Source organism: Melopsittacus undulatus, chromosome 2, assembly GCF_012275295.1.
Source record: "Melopsittacus undulatus isolate bMelUnd1 chromosome 2, bMelUnd1.mat.Z, whole genome shotgun sequence".
NCBI lineage: Eukaryota > Metazoa > Chordata > Aves > Psittaciformes > Psittaculidae > Melopsittacus > Melopsittacus undulatus.
In genome coordinates, this window is record NC_047528.1 from 76,930,797 (window position 1) to 76,954,283 (window position 23,487).

Consider the following 23,487-nt stretch of genomic DNA (forward strand, 5'->3'; position numbering starts at 1 on the left):
AAGAATCCAATGCCTGTATCTCAAGTGGAATGCACATACTCCTTTCTAGCTTACGTTAATCTGGTTTTGTGGAAGGAGAGTATTAAAACAGATTGTTAATGCTTCCATCTGGGTCCTGTTCTTTCCCTGCAAATGGGCATACTTTGCAGCAATTTGTTTGTATTTACTGCCTCTTTCCTCAATCTTATCACCAGACTTCAGATAGCTCCGGGAAAGAAAAAGCTTATCAAAACTTCAGGGCTCCACAGCGCTGAGAAAGCAGGCAGCACACTAAGACCCTGGCAGCTTGTTGCATTTGCATCCCTATGGGTTTTCTTTCCATCTTGCCATTTTCAGTTTCTGAAACAAGTAATAAAAAGAATTGATGATTCAGTGTGGGATGTACAAGACTCACAGAAACTGGAATTGAGACATCTTGACTTAGGAATTGTCATTTAGTGCAAAAATATGAATGCTTAGAAAGGAGAAAAATACCTCATAAATGAACTTGTGTAGAGATGATAGAAGATTGCAGTGAGCACATACTGAGCATTAAGCATATTTAGTATCCTCCTTTTTCCTGCAGATAAGCTGTTCTCAATACTTTTTTTGCAAAGCTAAGCAGTGGCATTGTATAGGTAATGATTATAGGCTATTCCAATGAATGCACAGAGATAACTTCATTTCTGTGAGTAGTACCATTGACTACAATGGGACTTTTTCTGTGTGTAAAGTTGGCCTGGAGCGTAAGTGTGGACAAGATTGAATGTATACTTCACCTCTTGAGAAAAAGGCTCTTGGGTAACAGAAATATGAAAGCTCCATGCAGCTTCTGTTCTGGAAGATCATTTACAGATTGTCTTGAAAAGTGTATGTGAAATCTACATACAATCCAGCACTGCAAAGCAGAAGAACTGGAAATGTAAGTGGAGAACCAGTTGTTAAGGTTATGTGCTCTATTACAGTTATGAAAATCTTTCATCTCAGCATTTTAAAGCATAGTGCTTAAGTGAGAGTTACGTATTCTTTTAAAAAGGTACTGTTAAGTATTGTCACATGGAGCAGTGAGGGGATTACGAATAGCTGGTCAAAGGTCATGTGATGAAAGAATGAGCATTTGTGGTTTCCTCATGCTCTCTCTCCTTAACCATGAGGAGTTATCTCTCATAATGCTTACCATTTGCTGTAGGTCACAGGTTGGTGTCTGGCCATAGCAGATATACAGAAACTGTTTTGGCTAGTTTTATCTTCTGCCTGGAGGAATGAGGAGGGTATGGCTATTCCTAGAAAATACAAGACTGCAGTGGGGAAAAAGAGATACTGCCTGCTAATAACTGGACTTACGTCTTTGCAAAGAGAAGATCTTCAGGAGGTTTGGAATAGGACACTGTCTTGCTCCTTTCTGTGGTCCCTTACTGTTCCTAAAATTAAGATACTCTTAGTCCTGGTCTGCACTCTTTTTTGCCCTGCTGATAGCACACATGAGCAGGATATTCTTTGCCCATCTGCTGCAAACCTTGGATATAGACCTTTTCCTTACACTCTGCTGTAGGAGATCAGACTGGAGTATCCTTTAGCCAGGCTCACTGTATCCATGACCATGACTATCAGGGACTTGTTTTCATCCCACATCCAAATCACTGAAAGAAAGGCAGTCTGTGAAGAATCTCTACCAAAATTAAAAGCAAGAGATATTTTTCCTTTAAAAATCTGTCTGGGGCCAATGTGGGGAGACATCAGCTTGCAAGTGTATTTGTAAAGCTTCTAAGGCCTTGGCTGGAGGACTTGTTGGGTTAGCTGGATGAGCAAACCTTTTTTGAATTAATGTATGTTGCAGTCAAAAGATTTTTCCTTAGTTTAATGCCTGTCTGTCTTCAGGCATGTCACACTGAGCAATGGAGATTTTTCATAGAGGAGAACTTGTAGTTTTGATGGCAGGTCATTAATGTATAGACCTGGCCTCTGCATGACAGGGAAAGAGGACTCCAAAGAGCAGAGTCTTAACTGTGTCCAGCCTAGCTGTCTGTCCCCCTTGCCGACCATGCTCACTCTGCAGACTCTGAATAATGCTGACAGTGGGTTTTTTTGTATTCTCCTTTAAGCAGAGAGCTCAGAAATAGCCTGTCGCATATGCCACTAGGTGGCACTTCAGGGACATGGCAGTCACTTGGTTTTATTTATTATGCATGAGCTGCATCACCAGAGCTAGTTGGTTTTTGGGTTTATATTCTTTTTTTTTTTTTTAATTTTTTTTTAAATGTAACCACTTATTTATTTTTGCCACCTGCCTGGTCCAGCCATCCCCTGCCTGGCTGGCTGCTGAGCTTTGCCATCTTCATGTCCTGGCAGTGCGTACTGCAGCCCTGCAGCACAGTGGGTGCCACAGCTGTTAGGCTGACAGCCACATCACAGCACTTAGTTAGTGAAAAGACATGTCTTGCATCAGCAGGAACATTGATGTCAAGCTGTTGGAAATTTTGAAATCTTGCCCTTTGTGGCATCAGTACTCTGATTTGTATTTGCTTCCATATAATGTTTATGTGTCTCCCCTCCCCCCCTTTTAAATTCCCTTCAGTTTAAAACAGTATTCTCCTGAAATGAGACCACAAAAAAAAAAAAAAAAAAAAGGAAGGGAGAAGAATCTGGATGTTCCTGCAAAAGTTTGTGAGTTGCTTTTGTTTTTGTTCTCCAGGTCCTTTACCTTACAGTCATTTCAATTTTCCTGCTTGTTTGCAATTGACACTGTAGAGTGCCATGATACTTAGTTACTTCTACACTGTTCGAACACATTGGTTCTAGAAAAGCTGCATTTTGTCTGTGTGCAAATAACATGGGGTTGGTCTCCATTCTTTTTAATTCTGTGGAATAAGTTGATATGTTCTTGCTTTTCATGCAAGGTGCAATGTAGATTCCGACAAGAGCATGAGCACCAGAAACTGCCCACCTGCCCTGGTTAGGGGGGTATCTAGTGCTCCCTGTCCACAAAGGGTCATTAAGAGCTAGCTCTCATATTCTTCTGCTACTGCTCTGTGTGGTGCAGCAAAGCTATGCCATGAGGAGTTTATAATATGTATATTATGTGGCTCTCTGAAAGACTGTGTTCACTCTTGCTGTCCCTAAATGAATGATTTGTCAAAGTGATGTTGTTTGGGCCCAAATTTTTTGTGCAGCTCTGTTGGGTATTTGAGCTTTTCTATCCCTAAATCATTCATGAAAGCTCTGTGGACTTTATCGGGCCAATGTTACAGTGCTTAGAGCCTTCATTTCTTTCAAATACATAAGAACTGGATGTAGAAATTGTGGAGATTGTGGGCTATTCAGCTTGCTGATAGAGAAATGCTCTGTTGCATTAAATGGACTTTTAAAGGTCTTTGATTTTTATAGACAGAAAAAAAGATTGCTTTTTCCATTTCACTCTCCTGTTTGTACCAGAAATGTAGTTACAGAAGCATTACTTCAACCCATGAAAAGCTTTCCAGAATTCAAATCTCAGTATCCAATAGTTATTAAAATCCAAATATTTAGGATATTAATATTAAAATATTGGAAATTACAGGGTGATGTTTTATTTTTCTAACCATCACATAACACTACAGATATAGCATACTTAAAAAAGGGGAGAGAGAAATCTTGTCAGCCAAAACCTTTTCCTCCTCTCCCAAGGAATTACATGTGTCTTAAAAAAAGATCTCAAATCTCCCTCCTCTGTGCACATGTTCAATGCTATATGGTTGGAGAGCAGCAGTAACCTGACAGAACCATGTTTCCCCTGCATCTTACTGTACAGTTCTTACTCCTGTTTAAGTACGCCAAATTCTGTGCTTTCTGTCATTTTTGTTTGCCTTATGGTTAAACCCTGGGTAATCCTGGTCCCTTAAAAGTTTGTGCTCTACCGTGAACTTGGTTTTAAAGGCAGGCTTTCACCTTTGAGAAATGTGCCTTTTTTTGAGGAGGGAGCAGTAGGACGGGTTGCCTGGAGGCTGCTGTCAGTGTGGCTCCAACTTGGCAGGAGTTGGGAAAGAGGAGAAGTCTGCCAATGCCAGGTGCCCTCAGCCTCCTCCTCCTGCCTGCCTTTCCCCTCTGGGAGAGCAAGCTCATCCCTTCTGGACAGAAAACAGCCACACAGTGTTTATACCATGTTTGCTGCTGCACACCCAGGGGCAGGCAGCTCCAAATCCTGCTTCCCTCCCTTAGCTGATGTGCTGTGCCCTGTCCTGGTGTGGAAAGATTTAAGGAAAGGCAAAGCAAGGGATTAACCCTGTGTTTTAATTTGCTGCTCAGTTCAGATATGCTAGTGGGAGCATATTCTGTTTTGCAGAAGTGTAGACCTGTGTGGTGAGCATTCAGCTCAGTTTCTGTTTGAAAGGTGAGAAGGAAGGAGGGAAAACTTATTTGTCTTCTTTTATGACTTGTGTTTTCAGAAGCTTTCCTGGTATTTTTGGCATAATTCCAACTTTCTCACTCTAAACTTGCAAACTTCAAAGGCAGAGGCTTACTCCAATGAATTTTCATCACTGTCAGGAGATAATAAGGTGAAAGGGCACATCCAAGATCTTTCTAGCTTTTATCTGCCTCTTCTTCTCTGATTATTTAGACCTTAAGGATAACTCTAGAAGAAATTCTGGGTATTAGGTCATTTACAGAGACATGTTTTTTCACAGAAAAACTTTTCTCTTGTTTTCCTAGCATTATAAAATACAAGAAAACCATTTCATTAAAAATCTGCAAAATACATATGTCATCCATTCAGCTGTCACCCTAAATCCATTTCCCCTGCTGCTGAATTGTTAAAGTAACTTTTCTTTTGTGTATAATGTTTCCTTTCATTGACTTTATTGTATGTGACTGCTAGTCATTTTCTGGGTGTAGCAATGACTGATTTGTTCTTGCAGACAGAGCCACCATCTGAGGTTGAATTACATCCTCAGATGAATAGACCTCCGGTGCAGGCAGAAGAAAACAGTTCAACAAAAAAGGTGAGACTTGCACACATTGTACCGTTGTGGAGTGTTTTGTCTTCATCCACAAATGTGGTTGGTTGAAGTTTAAAGCAATTAAACAGAGGGTTGGGGTTACAAATTTGCATGTTTACCTTCTCTGGAGGTCAAGACGCTAGAGAGAGCTGGGCTTGCGTGTGACATCAGCTCAGATAAATCATTAAGAAAGCTCTCATTACATACACACTGATGCACATACTTTAAGAGAGGCAGCTTGCCATTTGTTTCAAAACAATAGGGACTTGTGGAGCCTTAGGGAAGAAAATAAAAAGTTTGTGCTTGCTTGTGATGCACTTCTTGCTTCCAGTTACTGAGGATTTGGGTTTGATGTAAACACACCCATTTGTTAGAGGTCAGGATCTGCCACTAAATGTACGTAGACTGGGAGAGATCTGATCAAGATGTGTGGCTTCTAGTAAGTTTTTGTATGAACACAACATTTGTATAAATTGCAGTGACGCTCTTCAGAGCGCCTTGCTTAGGGATAGAGTGGTCTGTGAGCATTTTCCCACTCTTGGCACGATCCTACTGCCTCCTTCCACCAAGAAGGAATGTTCCAGTCCCAGGCAGAACAGGTTTTGGCAAATCTGCCCTCAGATCCTCCCCTCTGTGGCAGCCAGGAAGCACCTGCAAGAACTTTGCTCAGCCCAACCAAGAACCATTGGCAGGAGCTGTATGTAGTATGTACTTTGACCAGGGAGAGTTATCACACTTCTTACGCTAATGGGGGGCACAGACAAATGTCCAGTGTAATTTCCTATATATGATAGGGCTTTCCAAGCAGCATCCTTGATTCGTTTGTGCTCACTACATGCTACTTTTAGCCTGGCCCTGCTTCTTCCTTGCCTTGCTTTGCAGCCCTGCTAGGGAAATGAAATACTTGTGGTCCATCTACTTCATGCTTGCCCTCACCCCATCTGGATCCATAAAAACAGAGAAGCTCCAGCCTGTTGAGGCTCAGGAGGCAGGTTGTTGGCTCAGTGCTGACTCACCTTCCAGAGGCTGGTGCAACAGCAGCCAGCCAAAGAGCCCTTGTGGAGAATTCTGCTTTTAGGTATTGGATCTTTTAGGTATTTCTTCCAATAATGCATTTAAAATGGAAGAGGGACTTATCCTATGTTTTTTATTAGGTTTTTGGCAGTTTATGATAGACTGGGGTAATGTATTTGGCATCTAGCCAGTGTATAGTTGTAGAAGGCATATGCAAGTTCCTCACTTGCCATACGTAGTACATTTGCAGGAGCTGCACATATGCGTAGGATTTCAGAGTATTATACATTCTGAGATCTGTGCAGTGCTGGTATGCTGACATCCTGATCAAAAGATTTTTTAGATTTTTCCAATAATAGCAGAACTGGTTTTTAATGTTGAAATCCCTTGTTTCCTTATAATTCTACTTCCTCTAATAATTGTAATCCCTCTAATACTCATTATTGATGGTCTTATGTTGGTTTCATTACGTATCACTCATAGTAGTAGTCTCTTCTGCTGAGTGAGGCTGCTTACTACAGTGTTGGGGTTTTGTTGTTTTTTTCTCTTTATGATTGCTAAGTCATTAAATGCTTCCTTTTTCTTTTTTCTTTTTTTTTTTTCCCCTGAAATTAACATATGTAAGGAAGAAAGTCTGGCCCAGTAAAATGTGCACTCTTGAAGTGAAATAAAATTTGGTCTTCAGTCTGTGACTGACACCTTTGTCAAGTCACTTCATCCTTTTAAATCTTAGCTTTCTCATTCATGAAATGGGGCAGTAATAATTATATTCCTTGTAAAAGAGTGCTAATAATAGAATGCACTGGAAAGGTTATATTTATATTTCAGATTTAAAACAGATATGAGGCATTAAAATTGCTTCTCATTGCAAAAGAAAGGATGTCTTAATTTAAAATAATGAAAACGCTTCTTACTACTGAATTGTTAAAAATCCAAGACACTTTCTTTTACCTAGAAACCAGACTATTTCTTTGATGTAACGTATCAAGAGAAATAACTGGCTTCCTACACTTCCAGAATGTTAATTTTGCATGGATAATTTTATACGTTTGTATTCCTAAGCTATTTTCAGTGTTGCTTCATGTAAGAGAGGAGGGGAGAGGGCAGAGTCTCCAGGCTGTATGGGTGAGGTAGTAAGTTGCTCACAGAGCTTTACAATCCAGTTCTGAAAAGCCTGTCATCTAGATGAAGACAAAACACCAGTATAATCATTTCATTCATTAAGGGGTTGCAGGAGTTATTTTTCCTTTTTCTAAGTCAGAAACCTGAGAGGCTATTACTAAATCTGAATTAAGCTCTGTACCTCTTTAAATTATGAAATCTTAGGCCAGCTGTCAACAATTTCTGTGTCACAAGTATTCAGCAGCCTAATGATGGGACACATATGGCCTGACTTCATGTTGATGTGTTTCTTCCTTGCAGGAGGTTGTTCTTGCTCAGCCGCCCTCCAAACCCACTCGCAGGAAGCTCCGGGCAGAGGCACAGGGGCTGGAGACCCCAGAGCTTTCTCCCACTATAAATGTGACTTCTTCCATGCCAGCGGTCAAGCCTCACCTCCCAGTCCAAAAGTAAAAACCTGTACCAAGCACGTCAAACTGCACCATGAGATCTGATATGGCTGGGTTTGCTCTTCGTGTGATTTTGTGCTTAATAGTTCTGGTTTTGAGAATGTTTCACAAGATGTACATCTCTGACATCTACGTGTGTCTTCTCAAATGCAAACTAAGTCTATGGTGACTGTTTAAGTTTGAAATATTTGATTGATAGACTCTTCAAAGGTGTTTTACCTCTGTATGTGGTAGACATGTCTGAAAAGCAAACCCAGCTGTTCAACCAGTATCTCTCACACAACCTTTTTTAGATCTGTGGATGTGCATTTTTTTCCTTACACGTATCTTTTGAAGTTTTCCTCATTCATATGGACAGATAGAACCAGAGAAATGTCCAGGAAACTGAGTCACAAAGTGCTTGATGTTGGTCATATCTTTGTGATATTTCTTCATCACAAGGCAGATTGGAAATGAGCTCGCTGCTGGTATGAGCTGAGCCATAGACCACTTGTGATAAACAGTGATAGCCAACCCCAGCATGTGTTGTTTGCTCTCATAAATACAGCTGTTGAAGATGTCAGCAGCAAAGACTTGTAGGTATTTCACTATATATTTATTCAATGGCAGTGGAGAAGGGGCTGTAGAAATAGTAAATGAAGACACTTGAAGCCCTATTGGATCTATACATCTCCCTCAACTGAAAGTGTGCAAACATTATAGCCCATCTTCACTGAAAGCTTGTAAAGACATCTGCTTCAGTCTGAAACAAAACCAAGCTGCCCAAATCAGTTGACCAGCCCTTAGCAAACTGTTTATCAGTAGGCTGAATCTGTGCTGCATAACTGGAGATTGGAATAAGTAGTAAGACTCCTAGAATGCTCTTAAAGTGCTGTTTTGTTCTTAGGGAGTGCATATTCCGTTAGTGGTTCAATGAAAGATAATAGCATTGTTCACACTTTAACTTAATCCTGCTTTTGCTATATCTTTCCTAAAATGTTTAAATGACCACAGACATATATTGCCCTTTTTTTAATTGTTTTTCCTATCATTTATTAACTTATAGCCTATATTTTACTTTCAAATAGTCTAGCTGGTTCATTTCAGTGTTACATTTTTCTTCCCTTCAATCTGTAGTTTGTACCTTGTATCTGAAGTGTAGTCCAGTGTGTCTAGAGCTGTGGTCCAGTGTGTATAGAGTACAGACATGCAAAATGGATGGCTGATCTTCTGGCATCAGCCACTACTGTGGCTCTTAATTGAAACATTTTGTATTTATTTGTCTGGCAGACAGTCTTCCAAACAGAAAAGGGCTATTCAGACTGCTATACGAAAAAACAAAGAAGCCAATGCTGTGCTTGCCAGGTTGAACAGTGAGCTCCAGCAGCAGCTGAAGGTAAGGAATGCATTGAAAATTGGTGACAAAGCTCTCTACAGTCAGTTATGTGTCAACTCCAGCAGAGAATCTTGTTCATCCTTTCAGATGAGACCTGCTGCGTTACTTCCTGCTTTCTGGAAGGGAATAAGCATGCTGTATGAGTGGGTTGGATGAGGCTTTCTGGGAAAAGTTATAGCCTATGGGCCTGCAGCTCCACTGGCAGTTAGAGTAAGTTGAAAGGGTGAACTTTGGCTTTCTGAAAAATTTGGAATGTGATGGAGTCACCTAGTGCAGGAGAGAACTCAAGTGTAGCTTTCTTGTCTTCTGATCAGTTGTGCTACCTGTCTCCTGGAGTTAGGCATTGGGTATACATGGACTGCCTAAACTGTGTTACATGAACATCTAATACTGATCTTTAATGTCTAATGTCTGCTGATTTCTCTTTTAACATCAAATCACAGAATAGTTAGGGTTGGAAAGGACCTTAAGATCATCAAGTTCCAACCCCCCTGCCATGGACAGGGACACCTCCAACTAGAGCAGGTTGCTCAAAGCCTCATTCAACCTGACCTTGAACACTGCCAGGGATGGGGCAGCCACAGCTTCTCTGGGCAACCTGTGCCAGTGCCTCACCCTCATAATGAAGAACATCTTCCTAATATCTAGTAAGAGTCTACCTTCTTTCAGTTTAAAGCCATTCCCCCTTGTCCTGTCCCTACATGTCTTTGTAAAAAGTCCCTCTCCAGCAACCTTTAGGCACTGGAAGGCTGCTATAACGTCTTCCCTGAGCCTTCTCTTCTCCAGGCTGAACAACCCCAACTTTCTCAGCCTGTCTGTACAGGAGAGGTGCTCCAACCTTCTGGTCATCTTTGTGGCCCTGCTCTGGATTCACTCCAACAGGTCCACATCCTTCTTATGTTGTGGGCCCTAGAGCTGAACACAGTTCTCAAGGGGCTGTGATCTTTTAAATATCAGTACTTATTTTTCTGTTGTCTTAGTTCAAGGCTAATACAGACTCTAGTTTTTGATCAGCTACAGCTGTAGTTCAGTACAGTTGAGTCAGTTTGAAAGTTTGATTGCATTTTCAACTTTATTTAATATAATTTCTAACTGAAAGAAGCAGGGTGAATGCTTTGTACTGAACTCATAGCCAAATATAGGACAGCAATTGAAATAAGCATGGAGAGTAAAGCTTTTAATGACAGCAGATTGCTGTCATTCCTTGGCTTGGATCTTATTTGCTTCCATGCACTATCTTCAATACGCTTAAATTTGAAGCTTCAAAATTGAAACCTTCACAAAGCAGGCCATTGCTATTACCTGTATTTTACAGCAGGGTAGAAGGGGCACAGAAAGACAGAGGTTTGCCTAACTTGACACAAGGGCAGAAAACTGAATTTGTCCTTTAAGTCATATTGATGCCTAGAAGCTCTCTGATGGAGCAGGGCTTTGCTGTTTTTACGAATGTCCCTCAGTGTAGGGCCAGCCTTGAGACCAGGGAAGGCTTTCCCAAAATTCACTGATTCCCAAAGCCTTCACAGTTAGTTTCTGAGGCAGATAATTTTCCTGCCATAACTGTCAAAGAAGTAGATTGCAAAACCTGTGTTGTCTTAGAAAGGCTGTCTCATTCATTTCCAAAAGGAAAAAGATCAGTTGTGTCAACCAGAAATTCTCAGAAAGCAAATTTGAGGGAAATGTGATTTCAAGATAACTTGATTTTCTTTGGTAAAAATAGCCATTTGTGGCCAGCTTCCCTTCATCCCAAGGTGTTGGATGACTGCTCCTCTCCATGACTGTCCAAACAAGTATTGCTCCACTGTAAGGAGGAGACACTAGATGGTTGTGTGGCAATGGTACAGTGTTTTGAGACCACAAGGAGAATTACTTCACAGCAGAGCCTGAAGCTTCCAACTAGTGACAGTGGTTTGCCTGGATGCTTTTCACTGGAGTGAGGTGGGGCATGTGAGCATCCCAGAAGTTACAGCACATCTCTCCATCCTGCAGGAGGTTCACAAGGAACGAATTGCCTTGGAAACGCAGCTGGAGCAGCTACGTCCTGTCACAGTCTTGTGACTTCCCTCACTGCCGTGCAGCAGCAAGAGCAGAGCATGTGTCCCAGCAGCCTTGCAAGAAGAGGAGCCTGGTGGGGCTAAGCAGTGTTTCTGCCAAGCTGGTGATGGTGGGGAAGACTGGCTTGTTGGGTTTCCCTTCACCCCATGGCATGCAATTGCCTTTGGAGGAGAAGAAGGTACAGAAAATAAATATCTGACTGCTGGATGTTTCTGAGTGGAGGGTTGCTTTGCCATTTTTCCTCCCTCTTCCCAGTCTAACGTGTAAATTCAGTTTATCACTGAAATGAATAACCTGAGAGTATTTTATTTATGTAAAGAATTCCTGATTTATACATGTTCTGTGAGCACCTCCTACCCCGGTCATTAAGAGGTACAGCATTCCTGGATTCTTGCTTACATTTAAAACTCATTCACTGATGCGGGCTATTGGATGCTACTGATTCCTGTAGATTGTATCATGGTAGAGTTCCTGTGAGTTTAATATGCTACAGGAATAAAACTCACTAGACATAGAGTCTTTATCTGCAATCACATGTCAGATAATTATTTTCTTAGTACTGTTTATTATGCAATCATGGATGTATTTTAATGTTAGAGAACTTGTATTTTAGAAGTTCAAATCATATGAGAGAACAGTGAAAAATACAAAAATATAATTATTTTGGTAATTACAAAAAAATAGTGGGTTTTGAGCTATTACTATTTCCTCTCCACTAGTGCTTGATCACTTGCTTGCAACTGCCAGTGTCTCTGCATACTTTAAGCATGTCAGAGATCACTGATTTATAGCTCTTTTTCTTTACCTTTTTTTTTAACCAACTGTATTTCTAACAAGAGGTTAAAAAAGCATTCAGGGCATTTTATAAAAGCTATTGTATGTACATTTGTATTAGTCTGCTTTGTCTTAATAGCTGCTGATCTGTTTTAAGGATGTGTACAAGAACTGTATTTCCAAAAGAAGAAAGATAGCAAAAGTGCTATACATGAGGTTATAATATGTGTGATGAAAATAGTTGCCTTTTACAACATAATTTCATTAAGGTTCCTTTGCACCTCATTGGAGATGCTACTGATAGGGTGAAGCTGCTGATGCCCATCTATTTTATAAATGAAGAAGCAATGCTTATTTTTTAAGCTGATCCAGGGCAAACTGAATCCCATGGGGATTTTTCCATGGATGCAGTGGTCCTTTGCTTCGATCTCAGTTCTGGCAATGGAAGCTGGCTCAGTACTCTTAGATGGGGTGACTTCAGACATAATGATGTCAGCTCTGTTCCCACCATGGATATGATGTGTGCTTCAATGCAAAAGAATGACACTTACCTGTTATCCATCTTAAATCTGATGCTGCAAGTGTTTCATGTCCCGTTATTCACTGACCTGATCTAAGTGTTTAAGTTTGCCTTGCAGAAATGATGGCAAAGGTTTTTACTGTTGCTGGTGTGAAGCTGTAGGGAGAAAGCAACAGGATGGCTCTGGGGCTGAGAGGAAGGAGAAGTGTGTTTGAAGTAACTGGGTAGCCTTCCTTCAGGGTGCATCACAGAATGGCTGCAAAGGGATATCAGAGGACTACAGAGCAGCTAAACATTTTATTGAGAGATAAGGCAAACATCAATGGGAATGTTTAAAGTAATGAGGAAACAGCTTACTCTTGCCGAAAGTGATACGGATGTGGGACATGGATCTGGAATTCTGAAGGTGAAAATAAGCATTTGTGGAATTGTTACTAAAAATCTGGTTTTGTAACATGTTGGTTTCGATTCAACTAAGCATCACTATGTTGACAAGCAACAACCATTTCTCTGGATTTGGGACTTCTGTGCAGCTGTTGCATACCTGGGTTCAGACAGTCATTCCTGGTTTATGACAGAATGTGAGAACTGCAAACTTTCTGGGAAGCTGCAAAAGAGCTGCTGTCCTCTTATCAGTAGTGGTACTGTTCAGAAGTTACCATTTATTTTGTATCTTCATAACAATCATAGAATCATAGAATAGTTAGGGTTGGAAAGGACGTTAAGATCATCTAGTTCCAACCCCCCTGCCATGAGCAGGGATACCTCACATTAAACCATGTCACCCAAGACTCCATCCAACCTCATCTTGAACACCGCCAGGGATGGAGCGTTTACAACTTCCTTGGGCCATTATCGCTTGTCCTGTCACTACAGTCCCTAATGAAGAGTTCTTCCCCAGCATCTTTATAGGCCCCCTTCAGATACCGGAAGGCTGCTATGAGGTCTCCACGCAGCCTTCTCTTCTCCAGGCTGAACAGCCACAACTTTCTCAGCCTGTCTTCATATGGGAGATGCTCCAGTCCCCTGATCATCCTCGTGGCCCTCCCCTGGACTTGTTCTAACAGCTCCATGTCCTTTTTATGTTGAGGACACCAGAACTGCACACAATACTCCAAGTGAGGTCTCACAAGAGCAGAGTAGAGGGGCAGGATCACCTCCTTTGACCTGCTGGTCACGTTTCATTCTTGAGTCTTTAATGAGGTTAAGTGCTTGCTCTGTTTGCTTTCTAGCTCTTACATTGTCATTTGGTTAATAAGCCCCTACTATTCAATAGGAAAAATCGTATGGCATGTTTGTTTTTTCTTTTAAGAGAGATTTTTTTAAGGAAAGCTTTTTCCATTTTTACGAAGAACTGTGCACCCCGCATTTTTAAGGCAGTGGAGACTTTTTCATGTTTCATAGGGCCACCTTTTAGAATAATCCCATATGTATTTCACTTGTGGTATTCATGGAATAGATGCTGTTCAAAGGAAGAGTGGAAAAGTCTGCTTTCTATGTCTTTCCAAATGTCTCCCTTCAAGTGATACACGGGTTTTTGTCCACTGGAAATTAGGATACCAGGTTAGACAACAGTGAAATATTTGCTCAGTTGTTATTCTACCACAGGACTTAATACATTAAAAATTTTAAATATTCCTGCATTTTTGCATTCAAATGTCCCACTCAGCTTCAAGGCCTAGAGTGAGCTGATTTATTCTCTTTGAAGGAATGTTGGCTATGATGATCGTATACTACTTCACAGAGACAGTAAAGCACAGTGTTCAAGGAGAAATGTTGGTGGGTTATAGATACGATGAAGGAAGTGAACTCTTCTGTATGCCTCGGTACTTAAGCATTCACGATAACCCATGCACAATGAGAAAGTGTGACTGGTTTTGGAAGGCTGTTAGCATTTTGAGAGGGAGAGCAATGCGCTATGAAGCTATAGACAATGCTTCTGGCAGTTGCTCCATGCAGCCACACTCATGGCTACTATGAACAGACCCTGGCTGATCAAAATTCACGCATGAATCCAGTTTCACAGATTCTCTCAAAAAGTATTTTTCCTTTGGAAAAATGTGGGTACAGCAAAGTGATCATTTCTTGCAGAAACCTTTACTTTCTGAAATGCTGGATGGGAGATCTTCCTAGACCCAAAGAGACCATCTGGTCAGAAAGGGAGAACTTCACAAGCAGTTTGCCACTGTTCAGAGGACTTTCTTGAGCTACCGGAGAGCAATTAACTTCAAGCCTCTGGCAGGCCTAACCCAGGACAGCATCTAGGATCTGCCCGACCAAGGAATGAGAGCAGCTTCCCACAAGTGAGATCTCAGCTATTCTCACTTCCTGGTTTCTGTAGGTACTTCTGCAGGACAAAACATGCCCAGCAAGAGAGGATAACTGGGAGCATGAGCTGGAGCACAGCTTCCCTGCATCTGAGAGGATGCGCTGACCATGAACCTGGGGCCCCTTCTAAATCTTCAGTTTACTGCAGCTATTCTGGTTTGGATAATTAAATATTCTTGTCTTCAGGACAAGACTAGGCAGAACAGATAAGGGTCTTCCTCAGTGTGGGTGTAAGTGTGCATTCATATGTCTTCCTTTCGATGAGGCATTTCTTCATGGATCTGTTAATGTTCATATCACCTGGTATCTTTCCATGAAATATTTGTTTCACTACATGGTAATTCCATGGTGAAAAGAGAAAAATGCCCTGCTAAGTGTAGTGACTGGTTGCCTTTGTAGATCAAGCCATTTTTATTTGAGCCTTTAAATATAAATAATGACCTGGTAATTAAGCAAGGCAAGCAGCTTCCATTCATTTCATAGGCATTCCTTTAAACAAATTGCCTGTGAACAAACATTAATCCTTAATGATGAATGTCCCTCTCCTAGTTATTAATTTTACAGTAGGATGCAGTGGAAACATTACCACCTCTTTCCAGACAGCTCTCAGTTCTGTCTTCCAGAGAGTTTTGATAACATAGCAAAATGTCAGTGATTAGTGGATTCAGCCCTCTTATTGGTAAGTTGGTGAATATCCTTTTTAACTCAAAAGATTATCTCCAGACTGTTTTCACGTGTGTCACAATAGTTTTGCTGCTGGGAATTCTGTATCTGCGTCGGAGAGAGGAACTTGGTTTGGCTATCTTCTGTACAGTCCCAGCTTGATACTGCCTGGGCTAACCAGCATGGGATGGTGACAACTTGCACAGTAAAATGACCCGAGTGGGATGGCTGGGACTTGGAATCCCTCCCAGGAAGCATTTAGAATGGGCATGATAGGAAAATTGCCTTTTGGTGGTATATAAGCTGCTTTCCTCTCAGTTGAACTTCCAGATCAGGAAGAAAGAGAGCCTGTAAAAGTTGCGAGTCAGGGAATGAGGGGTGTCCATTTTCCAGGACCATCAGCCCTTTGGCCTTCAGCACACACAGTTCTTGACAAGAAAATACACAGGCTCATGGAGCCACATATTTTATTGACTAAAGAGTGGAAGTATTTTTTTCAGGAAAAAAAATGAAGAGATATAGTACCTTCGAGAAGAGATGATGTATTTTCAAGCTTTTTCAGTTATCTTCATGATAATGTGCTATGAACATACGCGTTATGTTTTGCTCTGTTACTGATTTCTTTATATATAAAAAATTGTATTGCAAGCATTATCACTGTTAATCTAAAAAGAAAAAATACCCTGAGGCTAGTATATATTTGAATTTTAACTTTTAAAGTAGATAACCAGATTAAAGCAATTTGTTTTCACAGCTGCAGACTGTCCACGTGATAAACTGCAAAATGCATAGCGTTCTCTACCATGCCCATCTAATTTTGGAAAATGTATGTGATACAGAGCTGGGTGCTACATTAAAATAAAAGTGTCCAATAACTTCAAATTCCCTTGCTTTTGTGGCTTATTTAGTATGCTGATTGTGCAGATCTGCCAGGAGAGCAGAAACTGTGACTTGCTGTGGAAAAAATCCACCATTGAAATGGCTGACCTTCAACTATGAAAGATGAAATCACTTATGTTGGGATTGTGTGCAAGCGAGAGAGACAGAGATTTATTTAAAGTGAAATCGTATTTCCTTAGGCTTCAATGAAGTCAGAACTTCACCTTTACTTTCTCAGGCCTTGCTTTGTCTTCATTCAGACTTAGCTTCACGATGAGGCCCAAAGAGGCGCACCCTTTTCTAACCTGGATGGTGCAGCCATGCAAGCAAAGCCTTTCCCAGCATCCAGCAGACCCTTGGTCTGCAGGAGCAGAAGAGGACTAAAGCCATTCTCCCCAGCACCCCCTGTGATCAGTGTTTCTGGCCCCTTGTCAACTGCAAGTGCTGAAATTAAACTGGGAAAAGAGAAACATTTGAATAGCTGGCCTTCATGGGCAGGGAGCTGGAGGGGACAGTGTACTTCTGCTCTTTGACTGGTGTGATTCTTAAGAATTATGTCACAGCTATCCAAAGAGCAGGGCTTTAGAAGAGGAAATAATTAGTGATAAATTAATTCTTACAGCACTAAGCCATGACAATGGATGTTTTATTTGCGTAAAAGTATGTCTCTGGTGCATGTGAGGCACAAGGCCAAGGCATTAAAAACTCGTAAATATCCTGTAGGGACCTATTCTGCATCTGTAATGGGATGAATTTAGATGGCTCCTCCATTCTTAGTTTTTACAATTAGATGGTACTCTGGGGTGTCTTCATGCAAATCTAGATTGGGTCTCCATATTTAAATTTACGTTCCAAATATTCTTCTTAAAAATTAAAAGATCCAGCTTCCTGCCCTAGGAAAAAAAGTTCTTAGTGTGTAAGTGGGAAAGAAAAGAAGCAGATGCTTCAGAAGTCCTTTTTTATCCTGCTGCTTTTAAGGTACAGTGCTTCATTCCTGCTTTGTTGGAATGCTTACATTGCTTCTGTGGCAAAGCAGAATAAAGGAAAATTATTGAGTGAACAAACTTCCTGGGTATCCATAGTCTGTAGCTGAGTGAGAGCTCTTTCACTCAATGGTATCATTGCTACCTCTTCCGCCAGCCCCTTGTGCACTGTGTGCGCCCACACAAATGCTCCTTGAAGCAGGAGGCCTTGGGTACGTAAGGTCAGCTTGCAGCAGTCTCTCATGTATTCCCTCAGTGCTCAGAGCACATGTTAGCTGTGTCCCAGAGGTTCCCATGCTAAATGCCTAATCAGTATTCCCAATTAAGTCTTGAATTGTTTTAAGTTTATTGACTGTTAAATAGCATGGGCTAGGAAGAAAGTCTTACCTGCGGATATTTTGAGGATGCTTTACATATCAGAAATGTGATGGACTAGACAAGGCCAAGGCCATATATTACATCTAATCTGTTTTTTTATTGGGGGAGGGAAGGAAGAAAGAGGGGATTTTTCCCTTAGCTAGGCTGCTTGCATAACAAATGTAATTTTATTTACTTCCCTTGTAGTTCATGTAGGCAAATTATTCACCACTGTGCCATTGTCTTCAATGAAATTTGGATGTAACAGTTGGCAAACACATGGATAAGGTCTTTGCCACAGGCCCTTCTTGCCCATGGAGAAGAGCAGTAAAGGAGCAGCGATAGTGTGTGCAGCCCTGTGACATGACAACAAATGGCACACAGAGCTCAACAAGGAGAAAAGCAGAGAAGGAGGCAGTGTATCAGCTCTGTGAGACCACAAAGGAGGGAAAAGGTGACTCAAGGAAAGTGTGCTTCCGAGGTAGTAGGGAGGCAGTATACCTCTATCACCTAGCTTCACCCCACACAAAAGAATACCATGCTTAAAAAAACTCTGCTTGCTACCAGGAGGCTTGGATGTACGGTTGCCACTTGATACATGAGCTATTCTCTTCTTCCAAGGTCACTTAAGGAATTCAGTAGTTCATGCTGTCTGTCACAGGTTTAGGGTGTGTTAAACCAGTGATACTGGTGTTCAGCAGCCAGATACAGAGCGTGCATTGTTTACTCTGATTTTCACCCTCTTATCTGAGAGGAAAAAGCCAGCACATGATCTCACCTGGGTCTTGTTTCATAGCTCCGTGCTCCTCGTAAAGGACACTGTATACTCAATGAGAAATAATGGCTTCCTGCTTCATTAATGAGTCCTTACAGCAATTTCCAGTCAGAGTAAACACCTTAGGTGATGGAGGTGTGCACTTCCAATACAATTAGCTCTCCTGGGGGGCATGTTGGGAGGCACCATTCTCCACCATCAGAAAAGTAACTCCCATTTGGGTGTCTCAGCTTTGATGTCAAAGCAATCAGTATTGCCAGAAGCATCAGTCACTTGAAGCTGTTAGCCAAAATGTCTCCTGGGATTTAAAGAGCCCTCTTTGTGAAGAAGTTTTTTTCCAGTGCTTAGTACCACACTGCATGGCAAAGAAAAAAAAAGTTGCTTTGATTCCTTTCCAAATATCTGGGATTTCGTGTTACTCAGAAGGTGCCTCTTCAGGGCTGTGCTTCCTTTGTTACTGCAAAAAAACTCAATTTGGAACTTTGATCCAGGCATCCCAGGTCTTTAGGGTGCTCTGATGTGGAACTGGCCTTCATGTTTCACCCCAACCTATTTACTCTAATCAACCACATTAGTGCAAACGATAACCCATATTTTTAAGCCTGTATGTTTTTCCTTATGTATATCATGCTCCAGTTAGTGCTGCCCATTAAGTGCTCAAGGAGCTATGTCAAAGCGAGAATAAGCACATAACAGTGCTTCCGTCAAGTGTGGCAGGCAACAGGGCTAGCACCTTCCTTGTGCTCTGAGTTTTACTACCCTTGGTAAGCTCTAATTTAAAGCAGAAAAATGCAGTTTGATTTCCCCCACCTTAGTTATGAAGCTAACATAGCTTAATGCATATTTTTAACGGATTGGATCTTCAGCCATACTTTCTTCTCTCTAGTTTGATTCTTTGCCTTGTTTGGTATTTGCCTGGCACCTTGCAATTGCTTGGTTTTGCACAAACTGGAAAGACTGAGCAGAGTGCAGGTGCTTACTAGCTGGTCTTTGTTCCAGCCCATAGCCTGAGGACTCAGCGTGATTTTGCTCTCATGTACAAATATGTGGTTGGGTTTACTCTGGGTTTACTTTGTTCTGGTTTGGTTGATTCTGGAGTTTGCTTTAGCTGCAGGTGATTAAACTCGGGGGCCTTTTCATGATGTAACAACTGGGCCCAGAAAAGCTGTGGCTGCCCCCATCCCTGGCAATGTTCAAGGCCAGGCTGCATTGTGCTTGGAGCAACCTGCTCTAGTGGAAGGTGTCCCTGCCCATGGCAGAGGTGTTGGAACTGGATGATCTCTAAAGGTCCCTTCCAACTCAAACCATCCTGTGATCCTATTACTTGCAGCTTTGCAAGCTGTATATCAAAGTAGTCCATGGAAACCTGCACTCAGTTCAAATTCTGAGCGCAGAAACCTGAGGGTGTTTGGCAGAGTTTGGGAAAAGTTTCAGAAATAATATCTGAGGCCAATAGCAACGCTAATACAGAACACGTGGACCTGTTGCTCTGTGTCAGCCCATCTCATCAAGGATGTCACTCTGACATTGGGCCATACCAGAAAGTGTTAAGAGGAAAAGGAAGAACCTCAAAGTTGTCAAAAAAAGTTCAGCAAATAGACTTTGGATGACCACTGCCTTGGCTAACATGCTGGCTTTTCTCCTGCCATGTCTGGAAGCTGAAGCCTGGATTGCTGTGCTCTGCTCAAGGCCAGCATCTGCTTCACTTTTGACCACAGCAATTTCTCTCCTATAAATCGAGACAGAGGAATACCTGTAATAGACACTTGGCAGTATAATCTGTATACAGACGTATTTACAGAAGTTTCTGCTTTACTTTTCCATTTCCCATTGTTTTATATGTGGGGTTCTTTTATCATTTCCTGTGCAATTTTTCTCCAGTATAGACAGAGGAATTCACTTCTGTTCTGCTGTCCTTGTCCAGACATTTCTTTGTCTCTAGATGGCTTTGCTGCTTCTCTCTGGGACTTCTCTCCTTCATTTTACTGCTTTTCTGTTGAGTGTTGTTGTTTTTTTTTTTTAGGGGGGGTGTTGGGGTTTTTTTGTTTTTTGTTGGTTTCTTGTTTTTTGGAATAGGGTAGCCAAAGCTAAAACCAGTCTGTTGTCACCTCATTTCTAAAGCAGTGACTCAGGATTTTATACTTCCTGCCTCTCCCCTCTATCTGGCAGCCCTGCAAACATGAGCTGACACCCTGGAAGGGTAGGATCACCCCGGTGGATTGAGAATTTGTAAATAACTGTATGAGTCAGTAAAAGAAGGTGTGAATCTCTGTCTCTCTCTTTTCTGGATGCTTGCATCAAAGCTGAGACATCATTTTAAAGTAATAATTTGTTTTGCTAAGCCATCAGAAGCAGGTATGAGCCACCCTGCCCCATAGCAGGTAATCTGTAACTACGTTTCTCAGAGAACTGCATGGAAAAGTCTCTGCATGAGCTGGAGAGGAAACCTCAGGCTTTATCTGATGAAGAGCCTGCATCTCCCTGAAAAACAGTGCTAAAAAAGCTGTCTCTTCAGACAGATAAAAATTGTCCCCTGACCTCATGCGCTTTGATTACCGCTCTGTCAGATAACAGCATTGCTGTGTGCATCTCCTGAGAATACAGATCCCGAGCTCAGAAGTTGCTTTGCAGCTTATGGCAATGGTGACTGTGAGCCTGGGCTCAGGGAGCTCCCAGGGAGAAGGACAACTTTGCAGGTAATTTTACATCCTGAGGTGTCTCATTAGCAGTCTAATCTATTTAGTCTCAAGAAGTGAGATCAAAGGCAGGAGAGGAATGAGATATCAAAATTAGTACTAATAAAATTAGAAGCAACTCAATTTTTATTTCCCTCAAATATGAGTGTTTATTGATCCTCTTTGAATTTTCCAAAGCCTTTTGAGAGTTGTTCTCACTTTTGTGCTCAGATAGCACTGTGCATTTTGCCATATGCAGCTGTCTTAGCATTAGGGAAGAAGTAGTAATTCAGGCCTCAAATTAACTTTTGTCTAAAAGAAATCCGGTTGATTATTTACTGCCTACACAATAGGATACCATATAATCCTCTCATCTGTTAAAAGGGCACAAGTCATTTATGTTAATCCTCAACCTAGATGTATGTGTTAGTAGCTGTTACTTTGCAACAATAGTTTCATTAAACATCTTTTAATACAATGGGAAGTGGGTGACATATAGGGGAATGTGAATTTGCTCACTGCATTGTAAGTTTGCTGTAGGCAGGTGTGGAAAGTTTAAAGCAGTAATTTAAAGAAGCCACAGTACTCAGAAAGGCTGATTTGTTTTTATTGTCCAAGTTGAGTGAAATGCAAAAGTCAATACAGTTCTTTAGGGACTTAAGAAATTAGTAGGAAAACCAACTTAGTCTAAAAGGGTTTGATTTTTGCTTTCCCTGTGTTGACTTGGCCAAGGTGTTACAAGCCCCAGTGCCTGAAATTTATGTATCCAGCTTTCAAAATCACAGGGTGGGCTTAAAACCAGCAAGAACTAAAAACAAAATGGGAAGTTTGTTTAGCGTGACTTCTGGCTCCTGACTCTATCCAGGGCACCTTTTTAATGCTTGGGCACAGATTTTTCAGAATTAAAGCAGCTAAGCTTACTTTTTCCTTTTCTTTTTTTTTTTTTTTTTTAATCCCTTGCTTCCGGGAGCTGGAGCTTTAAGAAACACTGTCAATACTCAGAGCAAATAGGCAGCATTGCTGTTCAGCTGTTGATACACACATAACAGCATTGCTGCTATCCTAAAGCATTGTATCTAATGTGTAAGTAATAGCCGTATAAAAAAACCTCAAACAAACAGCTTCAGTATTATTCTTTTCACTCTCCAAAATAAATAAGAGAATTTCAGTGAGTATGACATTAAGTTTGCCTAGTTTCTATTTATTCTAAATCAAAAGTGTCTAAATGGCTAGTATTTTACTCAAACCTGTCCTGTCTCTGGTACCAACTGCAGAGCATGAAAGCTGCCAGGCTGACTTGCCTGGATGTGGAGATCCTGCTGCTATAAATCAAAGTGTTTCCAGCTTCTCTTCTAAGGGTCTTCCTGCTGGTGGAGGGTTCAGTGATTGTGACTTCCAAGGGCCCGCCATAAAGGACTAAATGCACATGAACTGTATTTTCCTCTAGCACCAAGGCTTCCTTCTCAGAGACAATTTCCAGTGTTTGGGATTATGAGGTGCCCAGTGGCAGAACTAGAGGCAAAGGGCACAACCTGAAAGAGGAGGCTCCCCCTCAACATCAGGAAGCACATTTTACTGTGAGGGTGACCAAGCGCTGACACAGGTTGCCCAGGAAGGTTATAAAGTCTTCATCCTTGGAGATATTAAAAAGCAATCTGACCATGGTCCAAGGCAACCAGCTGTAGGTAGCCCTGTCTGAGTATGGGGTTTGGACCAGGTGATCTCCAGAGGTCCCTTCCAAACTCAACTAGTCTGTGATTCTGTGATTAATACTAGGTAGGTGTTGTCCTGTTAGAAAGGGGAACATCACATCTGCATTTGCCACTATATCCAGCTTTGTAAAAGAATTTAGAAGACACCCCTTGCTGTATTTTGCTTATATATTGTACCTTGCGTATATTTCATGTTCAGGCACCAGCCTATATAATTATTTAGCTGAGTTTCCACAAGGAAAATTTATGAAGGAGAATTCTTGTTTCTGTGCCCTGGAGGGACAGGAGAGCAGTCATCTTTGTTCTGAAAACACTCTGGGGCATAGAAATCACAGCCTGTGTTTCTGACAAAGCCAGCTTGTTACTGCAACTCTTTTTCCATCAAAAATCTCACTCAACCCAACAGCACTGGCCGGTACCACCAGCCTTCCTTGAGGCAAACAGGATTGCCCTCAGCACATAACCTACTTTTTTGAGGACTGTCCTTTCAGAGAGATCGAATTATTTAATCAGCAGCAACCTAATAACATGTATGTGGCAGGTGCAACAAGGCTCAGTGAACTAATGAAGTATGGATGGCCCTGGCTCAAGAGTCTGGGGGATAAATCAGGAAGCTAATATGGGATGAGCCAGCCAAAGAGATTATTTTCTTGCACAGGCAACAGGGAGAGCTCCACAAAGCTTTCTGAAATCCTGCCTTCACAGAAATCCACTCCTTTAAGTTTATGGACTGGATTCTTTGGCTCCACAGAGGGAGCCAGGACATTATTCCACTTCTCTGCAGCTACCTGACCAGGAAACGAGAGAAAGCTGGATTTTATTCAGCATTAGTGTCAAGACAACTGTAAAACCTGTACTGC

The 23,487-nt window shown here is 41.5% G+C and overlaps 1 protein-coding gene across 1 annotated transcript in view; it reads left to right on the forward strand.

Annotated features, from left to right (window-relative positions):
* The window catches only part of REPS2 (RALBP1 associated Eps domain containing 2), a 96,749-nt gene extending 83,737 nt beyond the window's left edge, over window positions 1–13,012 (forward strand). The window contains exons 15-18 of the mRNA XM_034074469.1: window positions 4,872–4,955; window positions 7,389–7,534; window positions 8,804–8,909; window positions 10,896–13,012. Of these exons, the coding sequence (XP_033930360.1) occupies window positions 4,872–4,955; window positions 7,389–7,534; window positions 8,804–8,909; window positions 10,896–10,964 (405 nt within the window). The 3' untranslated portion in view covers window positions 10,965–13,012. The remainder of the gene's footprint in view (window positions 1–4,871; window positions 4,956–7,388; window positions 7,535–8,803; window positions 8,910–10,895) is intronic.
* The last annotated feature ends 10,475 nt before the right edge of the window (window positions 13,013–23,487 follow it).